Consider the following 21752-nt stretch of genomic DNA (forward strand, 5'->3'; position numbering starts at 1 on the left):
TACATGGGTTGCGTAAATAAATACAAAAAGCATCAAATTGGTTGAACTTAATCCATCGAACAACTGTGTCACCTGAGCTTCAAAGCCTTTCCTCGGCCGAAATTCAGCTTGCAGCGGCCTGGAAGGATTCCCAAAATTTGAGTAGCTTCTTGTTTTTTAAACTCAAAAACTCGTCAACTTCATCCCAGTCTCGGCTTTCCTGCAAAGCAACTTGGCAGTCATTGGATTGATGATGGTCCTGGCAGCTCGTTATTCGAATATTTTACAATCCACAGTTATAACATTCCTTGACATAAAAATGATGAGTTTAGTGAAATTACCAGCTCGCTCCCCTAACCGGTTGCAAAGCTCCCCGGTGACATTGCACGATTCCCGTAGCTGTCTGACACATTCCCCTATATTATTGCAAAGTTATCTTTACCGGTTGAAAATATCCCCTATGCTTTTGAAATGTTCCCTCTACCTATTGAACCATTCCATTATATGAATCGAAACCTTGTAAATCTCTCCTCGCGCAATTAACGGACCCTCTGTTTCGACGGAGTTTGACGTATTCTATTTGATTCCGTGTATGAATGAATGAGGATATGCTGGAATTGAATTTGTTTCTATGAAAATGTTTGATTCCATGGCCGTATCAAGAAAAGCAAATCAGGTTCTACCTTCGGCATTGAACTCTGGTAACAACTGACGAAGAGGAATTTTAAGGAAGGATCTTGTCGTGATACAAAGCCAAAGTAGTCATAAAGGAGGCGTGCGGTGGTACCGGGGGCGATGAAACGGATACGGTAACATTCTGGAGAGATCGGTCGCGAGAGTGGCCTCATCCACAAGTACACGGTGCCTCATCTAGTGCTGCGCAACCGACACTATCTGTAGACGCGCAGCTACAAGTTGGCGATCAACTGTAACTCGACCCGGGCGGCCATGATTGACTGCAACAGCGTGCCGACGACGCTGACTCTTCATGACCACACAACTGGAGCAATCGAGCGGCGGTGGCATTGGCCACTTCGAACGTTCCACCCACTGCACTGAGAGGGGATATCGTGCCATAAAAAACAATCCGTGGAAAAATGGCACAAATAAGTGGTAACGAATTATTGGATGACTAACGAGATTAAGTTGACAATTTTTTATTTAATTACTGCTAGTAGAAAAAATATAAAATGTAAAAAAAGGTAAATATAAATAAGCCACTGGACATCTACTAACTCTGCCTACCTAGAGAGTAGGAACCGATAGGAGGGTTGATAAACTAGAACCCCACTGTACAGTCCTTAGCACAAGATAAGAAAAATTGACATTTTGATGTATACATTTTGAATCTTGAAGTGGTTTACCAAATTCCTGTAAACGAAAGAACTCACCACAAATCCAGAAACGCATCTTTCGGATATTTTGATTAAATACTATCATGCAGGTTGTTTATTTGCGGTAGTACATAAAAGCGAGTTTATTGCCCAACAAGTTTCTTGTCCTTACTTTAACACTGCTTTTGCACAAGTTTGGCAATGATTAGTTTATTTAACACGAATGTTTTACATATTGTTTTTTTTAAAGATTTCTATTTTAAAACTAACTAATCGATCAAATTGAGAACATTTGACTTGGCTGCCGCATATATTTATCTTGACTAATTAACCGAATTCGTTAGTACAATTCACATCGTTTGGGCTTGTTATTAATTCTGCGTCAATTCATGCTTTCCAAATTTGATTTAATTTCGACGTAAATTTCATGTTTTGCGTCCAAAGTGGAATATTGCTTCCAATCTGTTAAAAATTTATCAATATCCGTCCTCGTTAGTTTTGATTCACTCAAGCGATTTGAAAACATCGAAGCCCATTCTTTAACTGAAACAGTATTATTTGCAGGCAACTCAATTCGTATAATATAATCTGCAACGAAAACATTATTCAACAGGGCATAATAAAACACATTATGATTTTCGGAATCCAGTTGACCGAAGCAGTCAAAAGGGTCTGTGTCCATCAAATTAGTGAATATTTGCAGTTTTTTTGAAGTATTTTTACTGTTAACAACGCAGTAAAAAAACGCGTTCCAGTTGCCTTCTATTTCATTGATTTCCTTCGCATCAAAATTATAATATTCTGTGAGACATTTCGTCAAAGGTATCCAACCCTCCATGCAAGCGATATGCAGAAGATTCCTCCTCCATTTATTGCTTCTCCAGTCCAGCTCTCCAGTGGTTTTCAAGTAATCGCAAATGATCTTTACCGACTTTTCATTAATCAAATGATTTTGCTCTAATTCAAGAATCTTACCGTAGCTATTGAGCCAAACATTTGTTAACTTGTCCATCAACACAGGGATTCGCTCTTCGATGGGAAGATGTTCTTGCAATTTACACTCTCGTTGGAAAATATCCTTACCAATTTCATAATTATTGACTGTCGCATAGTAAAAGACGCTCTTTCCCTTCAAATCCAATTGACCGAAGCACTCGAAAGGGACTTTCTTCATCAAATAGGTGAATGTTTCCCGTTTGTTTGAAGCACTTTCACTGTTGCACACGCAGTAAAAGAATGCGTTCCAGTTATTTTCTTTTTGATTGATTTCCTTCACATCAAAACCATAATGTTCAATGAGACATTTCGCCAACGTTAACCTACCTTCCATAATAGCGATATGTAAAAGATTCCGACCCGTTTTGTCGTTTTTGTAGTCAAGTTCTCCAATTGGTTTTAACCTATTACAAATTATGTTAACCGACTTTTCATCAATCAAATGATTTTCTTCTAAATATTCCCATATCTTTTCGATAGAAATGTCTGACTTTTGTAACATGACAAACAAAGCTGGAGCTCGCAGATCGATTGACAATTGCCTAAGTTTGTCACACTCTGGTTTCAACATCTGTTTTGCAAGGTTTTCGTCAAATTTATTCAAATAATAAAATAAATTTTTAAGGTTTGAATCACGTTGCTCGAAGCAATCGATAGGGTCCTTTTCCATCATGTACAAAAAGAAACGATTTCTATTTCCATCATCATCAGCATATTCGTTTCCCACACAATAGAAGAATGCGTTCCAATTGTTTTCTTTTTTGTTGATTTCCTTAATATCAAAACCATAATCCTCAATGAGGCATTTCCCCAAAACAAACCTACCACCCATAATGGCGATATGTAAAAGATTCCTACCCTTTTCATCGTGGTATCGAATTTCCTCGATTGATTCCAGCGTGTCACAAATCAATTTACATTTCGTTTCATCTTTCAAATGTGTGTATTGGAGATATTCTAACATGTCCTTTGCATCAAAACCTGATGTTTTGAGGACCCTAATCAGTTCAGTAATCTGATCGGAACTGAAATCTTGCAAACTCTTCTTAAATTTCCTCTGGAAGATGTAATCAGAAATGTTACGATTGTTCTTGAAGGCATAATAAAAAACACTTTTTCCATTCAAATCCAGATGTTCGAAACAATCGATAAGGTCATTTTCCATTACATACAGGAAGAAATTTGATGTTTTGACATCGAATTCAGAAAAACATACTGACATGCAATAGAAGAATGCGTTCCAATTGTTTTCTTCTTCATTGGCTTCCTTAACAGTAATACCATAATGTTCAATGAGACATTTCCCGAAAACAAACCAACCTTCCAGAATGGCGATATGAAAAAGATTCCTACCATTTTCATCGTGGTATCGAATTTCCTCGATTGATTCCAGCGTATCACAAATCAATTTGCACTTCGTTTCATCTTTCAAATGTGTGTATTGGAGATATTCTAACATGTCCTTTGCATCAAAACCTGATGTTTTGAGGACCTTAACCAAATGAGTAATCTGATCGGAATTGAAATCTTGCAACTCCTTCTTAAATTTCTTCTGGAGGAAGTAATCAGAAATTTTATGATGGTTCTTCACTGCATAATAAAAAATGCTTTTTCCATTCAAATCCAGATGTTCGAAACAATCGATAGGGTCCTTTTCCATCATATACAGGAAGAAATTTGGTGTTTTATCATCGAATTCAGAAAAACATACTGACATGCAATAGAAGAATGCGTTCCAATTGTTTTCTTTTTCATTGGCTTCCTTAACAGTAATACCATCATGTTCAATGAGACATTTCCCCAAAACAAACCAACCTTCCAGAATGGCGATATGTAAAAGATTCCTACCCTTTTCATCGTGGTATCGAATTTCCTCGATTGATTCCAGCGTGTCACAAATCAATTTACATTTCGTTTCTTCAAGTAAATGTGGATATTGAAGATATTGTAGCATGTCTTTTGCAACAAAACCTGATGTTTTGAGGACCTTAATCAAATCAGTAATCTGATCGGAACTAAAATCTTGCAACTTCTTCTTAAATTTCCTCTGGAGGATGTAATCAGAAATTTTATGATGGTTCTTCACTGCATAATAAAAAATGCTTTTTCCATTCAAATCCATGTGTTCGAAACAATCGATAGGTCCCTTTTCCATCATATACAGGAAGAAATTGTTTGTTTTGTCATCAAATACAAGAAAATATTGTGAAATATAATAGAAGAATGCGTTCCAATTGTTTTCTTTTTGATTGATTTTTGTCACATCAAAACCATAATGTTCAATGAGACATTTCCCCAAAACAAACCAACCTTCCATAATGGCGATATGTAAAAGATTCCTACCGTTTTCATGTTGGTATCGAAGTTCCTCGATTGATTCCAGCGTGTCACAAATCAATTTACATTTGTTTTTATCATGATAATGTGTGTATGGAAGATATTCTAACATGTCCTTTGCATTCAAGCCTGATGCTTTGAGTAATTTTATCAAATCCACGATCTGATCTGAGTTTAAATCCTCCAACTGCTTCTGAAATTCACGTCGAATAATGCACAGAGAAATACTCCTGTTGTTCTTAGCGTAATAAAAAACACTCTTTCCTTTCGCATCCAGTTGACTAAAACAATCCACTGGATCTTTTTCTAGCATATGGACGAAGATATTTTCCATGTTATCACCCCTTTCGCAACTTGATGCACAGTAGAAGAATGCATTCCAATTGTTTTCCCTTCTATTTAGAGTCTTCGGTTGGAAATCGTAATGTGCCATGAGACATTTTACCAAATTTGAATCACCGTAACCTGCTGCAAACTGTAACAAATTTCTACCTTTTTCATCAGTGCCAGTAAGATCTATGCAGTTATCGAGAAGAAAATGATAGGAGTCTTGGCAATACCACTTAATTTTACAGTTTAAGCAAATTTGCCTAATAAAACGATTGTCTAGATCTGTTTTTGATTTGTACAATAAATATTCAACTGCGGATGCATTATCAAGCTGCAATGCTCGTGCAATCAAAAACTCTGTACCACTATCAATACCGGTATCCTCTCTTATTGTAATCTCTTTAGGAAAAACTTCCATAAGATCGTGTTGCGATGAAAATCCTCTATTCCAATTTTCAGATTGTCGTGGAGCGTCTTCGCGGTAAGTGATGTTATATCGAGTGCAATATTCCTGGAAATGAGATTTGAATCCCTGCTCATCATTTTGCAAGTACGCAAGCAATTCCCACAACTCCCGCTCAAAATTATCTTTTATCGCTTTCAAATGCTGTCGATGATCTGTGATCATATACTGAAGAACATTAATCGAACGAAATTTTAATGCTAACATGAAACAATATTCATTAAGTCCTTTGAGTTTAAAATTATTTGAATTTTCAATGATAATTTTGGACATGACAGAATCAATCATGATGCAAAACTCTAAAATTGGTATAGTACGGGGGATTTCTTCCATCTTTTTTATTATGTGTTGGTTTAGTTTTTCAAATAACTTTGAACCCATTTTCCCGCTGGAAAAGACTAGATTAAAACGATTCAAATGAATCGGTATCTTTAGCTTAAGTACTTCCTCTGATCCTAAATTCTTTACCAATTTCTTGAAAAACGTTTCAAAATTCGGTGTGTTGTTTCTTTCTGTGAAGAGTTCAATGATCAACACGTCTACGACCATCATGAAATGTTCTTTTGTAGAAAATCGTGATAACATTTCATGAGTATCAATGGAAGCTCCTTTGTTTAATAGTGTCAGTACGCATTTCCAGCATGGACCGTCATTGTTGAATAAGGTTGCCGCTTTGGAACAAGGAATTACGATGTCAGCGCAATATGCATAATCCAATGGAAACCATTCGAAATATGTGTCTTGTATATTCACGCTATTTTCATCAACCCAATGCAATAAGAATTCAACAATTTTTCTATGGCCTTTAGACGGAGGAAAAGAAACTGATAAATGCAACGGAGTTCTTCCCCAATCGTCCCTTGCAGTAATTAATTTGGGATTTTCAGTAAGAATTCTCTCGATTTTTCCCTTTGAACCATTAAGAACTGCCATATGAAGTGGACTTTTCCTACAAATCATTCTGTCTAAAAATTGTCTTATTTCTATTTTGCCGACGGTCTCATAAATTTCGCGTTTCAGGAAGTCTTTAACACCGGTAGCATATTGATTCTTATAAAACCAAAATGCAGCAAAATACTCGGCAAACAACCTATGATTGAAGACCGGTGTGTTATCTGAAACTCCTTCAATTAGACCTAACTTTTCCGAACCGTTCTTTACATTTTCCATGTACCGGAGTGCAGTGTTTTGCGTTTCAACCGTCAATAATTTCTCTATATCGTCTTCGTACATAATTGTGTACAAAGCCAAGAGTGAGTGGGTTTCTTTAACCTTTTTTAGTTTTTGTTTTGCATTATTCATTGCCTCGACCGTTTTAGAGCTAGCAATAGTTGAACCGGTTTTCTCAATGCTCACGATATCAAGCTTCTTTTCAACAAAACTTTCCACCATGCTGAGAGGTTCAAAACTATTCTCACTATCTTTTATAATTTGTTTGGAAATTGTTTCTTCTTCTACACTTACATACACTTTCAACATAGGCATCAACAGCTCTATTCCCATCGATAAAAACAGAGGGATTTCCACAAGGTCTCCCAGGATCTCTCTTGAAATTGCAAAAACAACACGACATGTCCTTGCTTGTTTTGTATCGTCTGATGATTTGTATTCATTAAAGTGCTTCGAAAGATATCGATGTATGAATTCAAATATATCTACTGTGTTAAATTCCACTAAACGGTAGCATGCGCAATCCTCCAATGCGGTCTCTACTTCGTTTCTCAAACCATACGGACGACTGGAAAGGTACAGCTTGCAAATTCCATCGAAGGTTTTAAGCGTGGACAATAACTTAAGCACCACCATCTTATAATGTGGCGCGATTTCGTCAAAGCCATCCATCAAAATGACGATTTGTTTGCTGCTGAATTTATGTTCAAATATTCTAAGCAGTATGAATTCCTCAGAAGATACGTTTTCCATTTTGTTTTTATCCAGCTTCAAACAACCGTTCGAAAAAACAAGTGCTTCCGCAATTGCCCGAGCATTATTGGATTTCTCATTAGAATTTATTAGAAACATGTTTTCGACAAGAGAAGATAAGTAGACAAGCTGAAAAATAAATCTGATCGTGATCAGTTCATCCATAGTTTCACATTCATCCCTTCTTTGCAATTGATCGAATTGGTTGCAATATTCGTTTAGATTGAACTTAACAATCCACCAAGACGGACTCCTATCCTGAAGATACGTAGCTAACCAAGTCAGGTAGAATGATTTCCCTGATCCGGCTTCGTTGAAAATTACATGCACTTTAGGATCGGTTTTATCAAACTGTACTTGGTCCTGAGTGTTTCCATTAACACCGGGTGGATGTGTGAATTCACTGTTTCTATGCAATAGAATGCTGTTAAACATTTCGTTGTTACATTCCAAAAATGTTTTGTAACTGATTTTATTCTCAGCTTCACTGCCAGGAAATAGTTTGGTAAGAGTCGAACCTTCCTTTCTAGCAGACCAAAAGCTCCAACTCGATGTTTCCCGCAACTCATTTTTATCACATCGCTCCCATTTTCTATGAATGAACATATTTTCAATTTTTTCAAAGCTTTCCTTCAACTTATTACATTTTATACCTGTTCCATTGGGAAGTTGTAGGACATCTAAAACAAAATTAAGTTTATCTTCGTCATGGAAAAGCACTCTGGTTGATGTTTCGGTTCCAAAAAAACGCTTGGTTTGATTGATTACTTGTTCTCTGCATTTGTCCGACAGATCTCGGACAAGAAGATCTCTTTCAATCTCTGTAGCATTATAAGTTTGGTCGATAAGAATAATCTTTTTGATAGTTTTTGTTGACATGTCCTCAACCCGCCCTTCTATATATCCTTTAATAGTGGACAATCTTTTGCATTCAATCACCAAAATAAGTGAACTTTTCAACGCATGAAAGCAATCTATTATCTGCCTTTTCCGTGACTCAAACTGTATGTCTTTTAAAACTAAAAATTTCAGTTTAAAATCGATGGACTGTATAATTTGAGGTACAACCCACGAGTGGTAGTTGTACTCATCAATGTCCACGTTGAATTCTACATTTTCATTATCATTTACTTTTTCAACCATCGAATGCAGATTTTTATACAATTTAAAATCTTTCCAGACTTCCCGTTTGCATTGGAGTCCCAAATTAAGCAATTTGTTACAATTAGAGTTTGATAAGGTGTTTAATTGTGAAAAAAACAGCAATGATTCAATTTTCTTAAATAGCCCATCTATATCCGGTCTTTTAATAGGTGTCCTACTTTTGTCTTTCATCCTATCCAAAATCCACATTCCGACTTCGTTGAAAGTAAACACAGCAGCGGATTGTTCTCTTATGTCTTCCGGTAACACTTCACCTTCGAGAATGCTGGTGGCGACTTGATCTTTCTCGTGTTTTGTATTGCATACTATTATAAATGAATCGAAAAATTTCTTGATTTGATGATCTTCTAATTGTTTTGGAAATTCATTTTTTTCTCCGCTGTTCAGTTGTTTTTCTTTCTTGAGACGTATGCCTTTTTTTTGAACATCTCCCCAAATGACTAGAGACTCTGGTTTGAGCAGTTCTTGATACTCTATATCAAACAACCTTTTAAATTCCTTAAAGCCAGCTTTACTAAAATTGTTTTCATCGACTACGTAACATCCTTTACCTTTATTTTTGTCTGTAGCAATGAAGTTTTCTATTAAAAATCGATATTTTTTCAATAAAGGGATTCGAAAATCAATGGCTTCCTCGCTGTAAATGTCTTCAGCTAACTTTTTAGCAAGGTAATATAAATCTGAATTTTCTATTAAGTTGTTGAATTGTTTTTTATTGTTCTTGTCCTCTGTTTGTTTTACATTTTCAAGTTTAATGCCTTTGGTTTTTATATCGTCCCAAATTAGTTGTAGCTTGTACTCTTTTTCAAAAAGTCTTTTAAATTCCCTATTTTCAGTGAAAAACTCTTCATTTACTCCATAACATTCGTGGCCTTTACTATGCTCTCCGACAATCGCTTTTTGTATGATAGACCGGTATTTTTTTTGAACCGAATCGTTACGAAAATCAACACTTTTTCCCTGAAAAATACGCTGTGCAATCAACTTTGCGAGAGTTCCCAATTCTGAGTGTTCTTTTAAGTAGTCTAATAATTTGTTGTTGGTTTCGTCTTTCAAATCAATGTAATAGGCATCATCAGTGATGGACTTGAGCATGGAATCAACGATATTTGTGCCAAAATCGTATTCTTTAACGGACGTTTTGACATCCTCGTGTAGTCCAATGTTTGTACAAAGTACTAATAAGAGCGACTTTTTTTCGTTATCCCATTCGTTGTTTAGAAAAGAGTTCAAGTACTTACTAATCGCAAACGGCGCATCTTTATCCGTCGATGTTAGGTTGTCCCATGTGATGGTGTAGCTCTTATCTTCCTTGTGCTTAGCTTGGATGAAAAGGTCTCCAATGTCGGATTTAAATACGATGTCGTCAAACAATCCGCCTTCTTCGTCGTCGTTGGTTATTGTGAAGTTTAACTGCTTATTTTTTCGCATCAGCGTAGCAACTCGACATACGACCGGTATGGAAAGCTTTTGCTGATAGGTTGCTCCAACAAGAGAGTCTATCATTCCTAAATTTCTTTGTTTTGCAGAAGCATCATCATTGGAGTCTTTTGATTCTTTATCCTTTCCTCCATATGTTTTGCTACAATCGCTTTTATCGAGCGTTCCGGAATCGCTGGCACCATCGTTCGTTGGCGAAACGGGGACTATAGGGTTTTGTTGGAATAGATTCATTACTTCATCCGATTTGACCTCTTCTTGCTGATTTGGTAGATTTAAAGTGTCGAGATCCCCTGCTGTTTTTGAATCAGCGTCAAGTATCTTTGTTTCCGACGAGAATGCGTTTTGTTCGGAAACCGATTCAATATCTTCCTTGTAGCGATTATTTTTTTCGAAACTTGTCATCTTCGTAAACCTACAGCTTACTATTTTTCTATTCTGTAACGAGATGTTTAACAAACTTTGATTAGCAATATGATGGTAGACATATTTTATTACTGGATGAGATGTAGAATAATATATGTTTAAATTAATTAAAATGGCTTTTTTCAAAAACACATTCCGAAAAATGACTTTCTCCGAAATGAAACATATACTTTTCATAGCTATCGAACCCTTACACATTTGAATAATTTAATGTTTAAAAAAAACTACAACAAAGAATGAAACACAATTTGCCTACACAACAAATGGTAAATTACAATACACAACTTTGCCTCGTTGTCTAGTATGCCTTCATGTCGTGTTAAGATGTTTTCCAAGAACCTACCAAATTATATGCTCCCTCATTCAGATTTGTACCGTTTATCAAAAAAGATGAACGTTCATGTCACAAGTCAATTAAACAAATTTTAAGTAGCGACGAAGGCATCATCGGAATCCGAAGACTGGCGCTTGGTGAACGAACGTAACGGGAAAGACCGCAAGGGACTAAACGGACGTTCCGTACCAAGCGTTTTAGCACAATTTGTAGTACAATTTTTCAAATTACAATTTGTTCATAATATTTGTTAAACCGATTGTTTTCGAAGGCCAAGCAAAAACTTAGCTTCCCAAAAATGTATATAAAATATTACAATAATTTTTATGTTGCATTTTCATTTATTTATGGGTCAAAAACTTATTTGTACTAAAACTGCTGTCACCCATATTTGGGTGACGCGGTACCACAAATTACTAATAATAGAATAATTCTTCCTCAAACATATCTTCTTCTTTCGCTATACGAGTCGGGGTATATCCTCCTACGCTAAGTCGACCAATTTGTTCTCTTACTCGTAATCAGACGCGTGCCGAATCTGTTCGAACTCTATGAAGAGGCTCGTCCTTTAGGGCCGGCTATAATAGCCATATGTCCACCCGGCGTCCACAGGAGGGATAATTCCTTCCGTTTGTCAGGACACAAAAACTCGTGGTCCGCTTGATTGACTCAAATAGCACGAGATGTGCGGCAGCTAGGATTTATCTGACTTGAGCTCCAGCTCGGTGTCATCATGCGGCCGTGCCGTAAGATAACCTTGCTTTTCGGTAACTATTTCAGGAACCCCGTGCACTGATAACGATCCGCTCTGATGCACTGCATCATGCACTAGCATTTGATTTACTTACATTGAAACTTCAACTATTTGCGATGGTCACGATCTCGCTGATCGCAAGTTGTGCGGAAGTGGGTTGACACACGAGCTTCTCCTTTAGAAATGTCTGCACTCAATGTTGCTGCTCACGTCACCGTATCCAGTACAGTTGGTTCATCGCCAAACACATAGTTATCACTATTTGATGTGATCTTGCAGTTCTAGGGGCTAGTTGAACAGATCCTGAGACCTAGTAGCAACGACACGGACGTTGAATCATCGAGAAGGCAGGCTCTTCCAGCATTTTGCTCCCTGATACAGCAGATGCCTGCTTTGTAAGCACTTCTTATCTCTTCCGTGCCGGATCCACCAAAACCCCAGTCTGTTTATTGATAGGGCACTTTGAGTAGCAATAACACTTTGTTTTCAATGGTTTAAAGACTCCGGTTCATTGCGATTGCTACATGCATACACGGTCGTATGATTTTTCTTGATATCACTAGTGAACTATCACAAGAACTGGTTTTTTAAAGTCACGAACTTCAATGGGTGTGGTCGAATATTAAATTCGTCATACTTATCGTTTACTCTCCCTGCGTCACGATAGCAGTAAGAAAACGGTAACGAGCTCTTTGCAACACCTTTCGCCGTAAAATAAGGTGACAACCGAATAAATCCACTAACCACAAGACTGAACTGTACAATTGCGCATTTAGCTTTTAGCGGTTCCACTTTATGCTCCACGAGTACCGCAAAATGCGCAAACGCAAAACACTTTCGCCTGCGGGTGTTTAGCTTGATGTTGAAGATTTCGCTACAATCTTTGCCTGCAACCGCAACGTAATGTGACATTGGGTTTTTGACATATCAATACTCAAGGTGGGTCCTAAGAAAGGTGAGCCCAAAATCCTTGTCATGGCCACCATATTGAAATTGATTTTTGACAGTTGTTTTTAGTTTTGTGTACTAATAAAAGGACAAAAGAACGATGCATGTTACCGGAACCAGCTTAACCGTCACCCGTTCAACCAAACCTACATACGTAGACGTTCAACCGGACTACCCGGGTAGTCCATACATTTTGTATGGGAGACTCCGTTTTCCTGTACTTAAGACTTAATAACTTTTCATCTAGACGTCGAATCGATTTGAAATTTTCAGTGAAGATACTTGAGGGTGTTTCCCAAAATATTGTATAATTTTTATAATTTTAAAAATTCATTCAGTATGTTTATTTGAGGTTCCAAAAAATTTCACCATTCACATCTATAACAATTTATCTGTGTAGTTCATATATTTTACATAGAACTTTGCTTTTCCTGTATTTTAGTACTGATATATCTGCTCGTAGATACTTAACTACTTGAAATGTTTTGGAAAATTGCATAAAATATTGTAAAAATTAATGAACTCTCAGTCGCTTCATGCTATCTTCATACTTCAACTGGGAACAGTGTTTTGTCCGTTATTTAATTCTTATTTCGTCAGAAATGCTGTTTCTAGTAATTCTTCTATTAGTTTGTTTGGTTTTGTCTATTCTAAGGATTGAGTTTTTCCATAACGTTCACTTTTACTTAGCTTTTGTTGTACTTTGAATCACACGCATAGTCGACTAGAAACGGATTAATAAACGTGTTTGTGGCGCAAATTTTCTGAACAAAATGATGTGTAGCATACTTGTGTTTAATATTAGACTAAGATTTTAATGCCTAAACGTAAGGCATAAATGTTTAAATTATCGGATTCGTGTTTTCGAATGAAACAATCCTACTTGAACATTTCTAAAACATGTTTAAAAAAATTTAATAAATTTCTGAAAATTTCAAGTAATTAAGATTCAATGATCAAAGATACGTATACTGAAATACAGAAAATGCAAACTCTTATCTAAAATGTTGAAGCTACACAGGTTTCGGTCATAGATGTGAAGGGTGACATTTTTTGGAACCTCAAATTAACATAAATAATGAATTTTTAAAATTATAAAAACTACACAACATTGTGGGAAACACTCTCAAGTATCTTCACTGAAAATTTCAAATCGATCCGACATCTAGATAAAAAGTTATTAAGTCTTAAGTACAGCAAAACGGAGTCTCCCATACAAAATGTATGGACTACCCGGGTAGTCCGGTTGAACGTTTGAGGGGTATCAACCGAAAAACGCAAATAAAAATTATTTAAATTCCTTGGAAAATTTTTTTTCTTTAGCAAAACGATCGAAAATGAATTTTTCTAGGTATTCTAAAATTTTCATGCCGATACGTCAATCCAATCATAAGTTAGAACAAAACAAAACTCCAAAAACTACCCGGGTAGGCGGTTGAACGGGTGACGGTTAAACGGCTACACCGTGAGGCAATCGAGTGCTACTGTTACTGTTCATCTCCACATAGGAAGCTTTGCTAGGAAACTGGTGAAACTCCTGTCAAATTTGTATGGATCCATTTCCAAAGATCCATCCAAAGATTTCTTTACAATCTGTCAAATGGGATTCGAATCTTTGGAATCCGTCTAGGGTTCGGATTTTCGAGATCTTCCGAACCTCGATTCTGCCAACACTAGTTTTGTTCTTTACTGCCAGTTGTTCTATTTATTTTTATTTACCGACACGGTTTTCAGTTCTTAGAGGGCTGACTCTGATTAGGTTCTGTTGAATTGGAATCCCTTCCTGTATCTATTTCCCCAAAATGCCTCACAAACGCGCAATGTACCGAACCGGTGATGCAATTTGCGACGAATTATTAGGATTGTTGGAAAAGTTTGCCAATGAAACACTAGCAAAGCAAGATCGGTTCCGCCTGGGAGTCTCGGGTAGGTCAAAAGGGTGGTCAAAGTTATTTCAAAGTCACACTTGCTCTGTATTGTGCTTGCGTTTCAGGTGGCTCGCTGGCGGATATTCTTTGCGAAGGCATGTACGATCTCCGTTCCGACTTTAGCAAGTGGCAGATATTCTTTTGCGACGAGCGCATCGTTCCGGAAGCCGACAAAGAGTCAACATGGGGAATCTACAAGCGACAACTCGTGGCGAAGCATGACAACGTACCGGAGAGCATATTTTTCCCGGTCAATTGTTCGCTCGATGTCGACGAGGCGGCCGCCGACTACGAGCGTACGATCAGGAAAGTGTTTGGTTTGGAAAAGTCCACCGAAGTGCCCTCGTTTGATCTGTTGATTTTGGGAATTGGCCCCGACGGACACACGGCTTCCCTGTTCCCCGGTCATCCGTTGTTGAAGGAGGAAAAGAAACTGATCGCACCGATTGACGACTCCCCGAAACCTCCACCGAAGCGAGTTACTATGACGCTTCCACTAATTAACAACGCCAAGGTGTGCCTGTTTGGTGCGCAAGGTCACGGAAAAGCAGAAATTCTGAAGGTGAGTCATAAGACCAGTTCAAAAACGTAATGCAAACATGACACACTTCCTTTTACTGACCGTAGAGAATCGTAGCGGATAGAGACAAATCTCTGCCGGCAACTCTCGTGGATCCCCCGAACGGATATCTTATTCTCGTAGCGTGCGACGAAGCGGCTTCGTTGATCGAAGGGGATCCTCTTAGAGGATGCTAACTAGTTCCGGAGTGTTTCCAGGAAGAGATTCGTGTCTTTACACTACTGCCTTTTTTCTCATCAAGGAATCTTTCTCGGTTCAATGGACATAACTATGTTTACAATGCGTACATTCCGCGATATAACGATGCCGTGTGCCTTCCATGGAGTTCTTTGATGTGCAAACCAGTTTAAAAAAAATACATTGAAGATTGGTTATCAGAAAGGATTCTACTAATTGGGAACCTTAAATTTTATCGTCAAAAGGTAGAGGAAGTTAATGAAATTTTATTCAAACCACAACCATTGTAGTCAGCTAGGACAGATGCCCTCAAGGTTATTAACAATGTGAAGAGATGGATTGCACAAAGAGTTAGTTATCTTTTCTAGCAGGCCTCGATACTCTCCAGAAAATATGTGTTATTCTTGTTATTTGAATTCGTAAACCTCAGAAATTAGGGTAGTGTAAACGGTTTTATAGATGGAATTGCGGTCAATTATAATACTTATCCATGGCATTTACAAATTCAGTGATTTTCCTTCTTAGTGCGTCTCGCACGGACGACAACGGTAGTAGATTGGCTTTTATTTTATTCTAATTTGTACAATAAATTATATCCAGTATTTGATATTACATATTAACTCGCGGTTTCTTGTTTCATTGCAATGATAAAAGAAAAGTACCTTGAAGGCACGTGGTTGTAAAAATATAGTAAAATCTTCAACCAAAACGGGGCATCTGTCGCCCTTTCTGCAGCACCTCTCGTTTCGTGTGGTCGAACGTTTCTTCTTCATCAGTCAATAAACTTTTTATACTCGTAGTGGGAGGCAGGATCGATGGGGACCCAGGCCGCGGTCGGGTTGAACGAATTTCTTATTTTCTGTAGTGGAAAAAACAACGGATAGTTCTATGGAAGACTATAAAGTAATCATTGATATGCGCGTACCTCGGTGAGTTTTTTCCGCTTTGCATGTAAACGGCATAAATTGCCCAGATGGGAAGCTGCAACAATCCAAATGCAAAAATATCTAATGTCTGCCTCGGGAAGAACGAAAGAAAGTGATAAAGTGTGTCTCTGGGAAATTTTGTTATGTGACAATCTTTTGCCATACGTATGCGATGGTGAGATACACGTATTCTTTGTACATTAACGGTTCCAGCGTGACAAGGTTGTAGATCAGGATGACGTTCATCAGCAACGGTGTGATCCATCGCCAGCAGAGCCACCAGTAGAGGCTGGACCGGTGTCCGAGCATAAACTCGGTGTTCTTCCAAACCCGGTCCACTCCATATACTCACCCGATGGCGATCAGCTCGGCGATCGCGAGCACCAGCGCAATCGACGACGCACCGGCCACTCTGTGGGAGGTGGCTAAGAGGAACACAAAATGAAGCTGACAGAGTTGGAATGGAGCGAATGTGTGAAAGTTTACCGGTGTAATGTAAATGCTACCGAGGAGAACGACGCACACGACGATAATTGTAGCCGCCTGGCAGTTGCGAACCCGCGGGAATTGATCCACAGATCGAGGTGACAATCGTTGCATAGCTGGTTGTACAAGCAGCACTCGGAACTGGTTGTACAAGGAGTACATGATGATGTTGCCCAAGCAAATGGAAAGCGAGAAGAAACACTACGTGACGGCTGCGTACCAAAACTTCGGGGCCGTAGATTTTGTCCCACTGTGGTTTGAGGAAGTGCACGATGCCCGTGATGGCACAGGGAGCGTACAGGCGCGGATGAGCAGCACCGTCATGACGACGTACGGAAATAGGGCGAGAAAGTACGATGCTTTGCCGGAACTTTCCACACCTGCCAATGGAACGAGACAGTTCAGTGATTCTCATTCTTTTTGGAAATCCAATTAAACTGGTTCATCATTGTTGCTCTAAAAAGAATTTTACTCATCACTCACCTTTGATGAGGGTTCACCAGGACAAGCGACCAGGAAAAGAATGAGGTAGAGCCTCACGTCCGGCATTCCAATGCCATCGTCGATACCATCCAATTCCTTCAGCACAACCTTACTAAAAGATCCATTGCTGATTGTTATGAATTTTTCTCTTTGAAACAAAACATTTACATCGATTATGTGACTTCCCCACGAAAAGCTCCACCCAATAAGGAACGGAAACGGGCCAATAACCGCCACCAAGACGTAATAATGCAAAGGGGAACTACAAAGATCACTACACCGAACTTACTTAAAGTACAGCTCGCAACTGCTCTGTACCGTCGGAACAGAACCTAGATTAGTGCCAACGATTGTGTCATTAGTGAAGGTAGTCATTGTCGCGCCTGTTTTGGCCTCCGAGTCGATGCAGTTTGGAAGCCACTCCGGTCGGCAGTAGGCCCACGGTAGCGGGTTCCAGAACGAGTCTACCATTTAGCGTGAGATGAGTGCCATCAATGAGGAGTAGTTCGTTATGAGGCAGGTTACCGGAAATAGCTGCCCAAAGCCTACACCCTACGTTGGAAGAGTGAATAGGATGCAGAAGTGCTATATGCACCCCGGACGGAATGAAGCTACCGGCCCAGCTGTCCTCGCACACGGTCCAGGGTAGAATGCTTTTGTAACATGTTAAACGAGTAGGGTGGACTGATTTTTCTTTCTCTCTTTTTGAAACAGACATTTTTCTGAGTATCCTGCAAAAATAAAGGATCGAAAATGGCTTACTTACTAAGCTTACTTCGCATGATCGGTGCCATATCGTACACCTTAACGCTGCCCCGGCTCGAGAACTGGCCGATGATCATCTCCATGTAGTAGACCGGTTTGCCTACGAGCAGCAGGACTATGATTTACGGAATGACGAACACACCGCCACCGTTCTCCAGCGCCACGAACGGAAACCTCCACACGTTGCCTAACCCGACCGACATGGCGATGCAGGACATCAGGAACGCGTCCCCCTTGCCCCTCTGGTCCCGATCGCAGGTTCTGGGATGCCACTGCGGTTTGGAATGCTGGGTTCGATGTTCATCGTTTTTCCACCGGTTTGCTCCACATTGGTAAGGTGAATACCGGCGACACCGAGAGCTCCAGGACGGCTAGGATTTGCCGGTGTGTTCCATTGAAAAGGATCGGCGATCGAGGGGCTTCCATCGCTAATGAAGCCATTATTACTTCTTCCCTCCAAGTTCGGTAACCCTCTCTAGAATATGTTAGTCTATCGACGATTAAATGTTCTGAAAGGATTGCTAAAGAATAGATGTAAAATCCATGGAGATAAAGTATCTTGTGAGATTTGACGATATCATTAATGTCTTGTATGTCATCGTCAACAAAATCGAATATTATTATTTAATTTATAGCGGCTTTTTGGTGGCCATTGGTTTCGCGAGCGTGGCCTTTTATTGCATGTCTCTCATGCTTTCAACTAACCGGAAGAGGAATTTTAATGTACTTCCGATGTTAGAGGAATATTACTGATCTTTTACTACGTTTTCTTTGATGAACTGCAAGTTGAAAAATCTGGGATTAGGTATCCATAAAATAATGTTTAACGTTTACACATCTATCGCAACTATTAGCTTTTTCCACAATCCCAATCTTCCTGTCTCTACACACTGATCTTCACGCAATGCTGTCGAGTGCTCAATTATAACTCAATGATTAACATGATTAAGTTGATAACTTTTGATTTTATTTCTCTTAGTAGAACGAAAATTAAACGTAAAAAGTTTAATAGGTCAATAAGATACTGGACAACTACTTTACAATAATACTTACTCCGCCTGCCTAGAGCGCAGGAATGATACGAGGGCTGATAAACTAGAAACACACTTTACCGTCCTTAGAACGGAAAAGCAAAATTGATATTTTTAATCTTAAAGGGTTCACCACAAATCCATTAACACACCTTATTTTTTCAGATATTTTGATTACATACTATCAAGCATATTGTTAATTTGAGGTAAATAATACATAAAAGCGAATTTATTGCTCAATAAATTTGATTTCACATTTACATTGCTTTTATACAAGTTTGGCAAAGAAAAAAATTTCAACACTGTTGTATTACTTAATATTTTATCTTATTTCTATCTTATATCTTTTTCTATATGTTATCTTATATTTTCTATTTTAAAACTAACAATCAAAACGATTAAATTGAAAACATCTGACTTTGCGTCCGTGTTAATTCTGCGTAAATTCATCCTATACCATCCGCCGTACGCTATACTCGATATACCCTTATTAAACATCTGACTTTGCGTCCGTGTTAATTCTGCGTAAATTCATCCTATACCATCCGCAGTACGCTATACTCGATATACCCTTATTAGTGTTGAAAACCGGTCCGAACCTAGCACAATAATAATGTTCAACGGGGAACTGTCAGAAGCTATATAAGGATGAGCAAATCCAAAAAAACTCTCTCTGCGTTTTGAACTCTACCCGCAACAGTGTTATCCTTTGTTTTAAACTCTGCGAACACATAATTCTCCCAGAATGATCCATTTTGTCTGCGCCATGTCTTCCTTTAATAGCTCTAGCCACCTGTTTGACTACAACGTCTCCATCCCTTCCTTTCGCTCACGTCTTACACGACGTCCAGACTACAGCGCGACGTCGCCTGACAGGCGCTGAACTCCATACAAAAACTCCATCCGTCTTTTGTCTCGTGATCCGATCTTGTGATCGTAGGATCGACGTTAGAGGCTGTAGAGCGTGTGAAAGAATGCCTTTCGAACGAATTTGAGATGAAAGACATAGGCGAAATTAAGTGTTTCCTCGGAATGAATATCAGCTAAGACATGGAACAAGGCGTGATGCAGATTCATCAGCGAAATTATCTCCAGGATGTTTTGCGACGATTCAAAACGGAGACGTGCAAACCTTGTTCGACACCAATCGAGAATCGGTTGAAGCTGTTAAGAGGCACAGAGGAAAACCGTACGGTGCAACCATGTCGCGAATTGGTGGGTTGTTTGATGTACGCAGCTCAAACAACAAGACCTGATCTGGCAGCAGCAGTGAACTTGTTCAGCCAGTTTCAGAGTTGTCCAACGGATGAGCATTGGACATATCTGAAGAGAATCCTTCGCTACATACAAGGTTCTCTGGATGTGGGTCTTGATTACCGCAGAGGTAAAGAAAGAGCGCTGGAGGTGTCGGTAAGCGGAAGCGTTTTCAAAACGTTTGGATTGACTGTGGCATGGATCACCCGGAAGCAGCAGAGTGTGGCGCTATCTTCGACGGAAGCTGAACTGACGGCTTTGTGTGTTGCGGTTTGCCATGGTGTTTGGATGTCGCGATTACTTTGTCAACAATCAGCATCGTGGAAGACTCCAAGGGTCTTGGAAGGCTAAAACATGTTGACGTGAAGCTGTTCTTTCTGAAGGACTTGGTTAGAGACAAACGGATTGTCATCCGTAGATGTAAATCCCTACAGCAGAGCAACAGGCGGACATGTTGACGAAAGGGTTGCTGACTTCTGAGTTTCGGCGAAACTGCTTAGCCATGTTGAGAAATGAACTCTTATCTATAAACGTCAAATGCAGCGAATTGGATTAATGCGTATAAACGGTAACCCGAATGTAGTAACGTGTAGAAACGATACCGAATAAAAGCTGAACTCGTGTTAGTCGTGTATTAACACCCAAGCAGACTAAACGTTGAATTTCCTTGATCATATACGTCCAAGCGATACCAATAGAAAAACTCTGCCAGTCAACAGGTTATGGGCCCAGTTGTCTAGAAAGTATCGTGGTAGCCTGAATTTGTGGTGAATTGCGGTTTATTGCAAGGGATTCTTGTTCGAGCCAACAAGCGAACAAAAGACAGTTCAGGATGGATTCATTTCGTGTAGCTGTGTCAAGGCTAACAAATGACAACTACCAGACATGGCGCTATAAGATCGAGATGCTGCTGAAAAAGGAGGAACTCTGGTACGTTATTTCAGAGGTAAAACCAGAAAGTCCAACAGCACAATGGACAAAAGATGATACGAAAGCGAATGCAACGATTGGGCTTCATATAGACGATGATCAAATTGGTTTGGTCAGGGAGTGCGCAACGGCATAGGATTCGTGGAAGGTGCTGAAAGCATATCATGAAAAGGCGTCAGAAATCTACCTGCTCAAGAAACTAAAACTGACTGTTTAAAAAGCTATGTTCAGAGAATGCAAATAGTATAACTAATACTAGCGAACCCGTCGCATGGATTATGGGCCAGGGAGAGCCAAAAGAATGGTATATTGACAGCGGTGCTTCGAAGCACATGACTTCTTTTAAAGATTTTTTCCAGAAGTTAGAAATCACGCAAGGTTCCGAAGTGGCGATGGCGGATGGCAAAAAGGTTGAGGTTGCGGGCTTTGGTAGCGGTCGTATTAATTGTCTTGCGGACAATGACGAATTAAGAACGATCGATATTTCTGGTGTCTTGTATGTGCCTAGCTTAACAACAGGATTAATTTATGTGAGTGCGTTGACAAAAAAGGGATTTAAAGTTATATTTATGGATAATCAATGTATTATCAAAGATGCTAACGGAAAGTGTGTAGCTGTAGCGATAGCTATAGGAAATATATATAAACTATACACGTGCGAGTATGCGTTTCAAACGAAAAGCTGTGAGCATACATGGCATAGAAGAATGGGACATCGGGATATACAAACAGTTAAAAAGATATTCAAAGACGAAAAACTGCAA

General features: G+C 39.0%; 1 protein-coding gene and 1 pseudogene across 1 annotated transcript; one reads left to right on the top strand and one right to left on the bottom strand.

Moving 5' to 3' along the window:
* The first annotated feature begins 14115 nt into the window (after positions 1 to 14115).
* Positions 14116 to 15733, top strand: LOC131261060 (6-phosphogluconolactonase-like). The gene is made up of 3 exons (XM_058262957.1): positions 14116 to 14354; positions 14422 to 14918; positions 14984 to 15733. The coding sequence occupies exons 1-3, from the start codon at positions 14231 to 14233 to the stop codon at positions 15110 to 15112; spliced, it is 750 nt and encodes a 249-aa protein (XP_058118940.1). The 5' UTR covers positions 14116 to 14230; the 3' UTR covers positions 15113 to 15733.
* Positions 15734 to 15965: 232 nt separating this feature from the next.
* Positions 15966 to 20008, bottom strand: LOC131267114 (sodium-dependent nutrient amino acid transporter 1-like; annotated as a pseudogene).
* Between the last annotated feature and the right edge of the window lie 1744 nt (positions 20009 to 21752).

The sequence above is a fragment of the Anopheles coustani genome, chromosome 3, assembly GCF_943734705.1.
Source record: "Anopheles coustani chromosome 3, idAnoCousDA_361_x.2, whole genome shotgun sequence".
NCBI classification, from domain to species: domain Eukaryota; kingdom Metazoa; phylum Arthropoda; class Insecta; order Diptera; family Culicidae; genus Anopheles; species Anopheles coustani.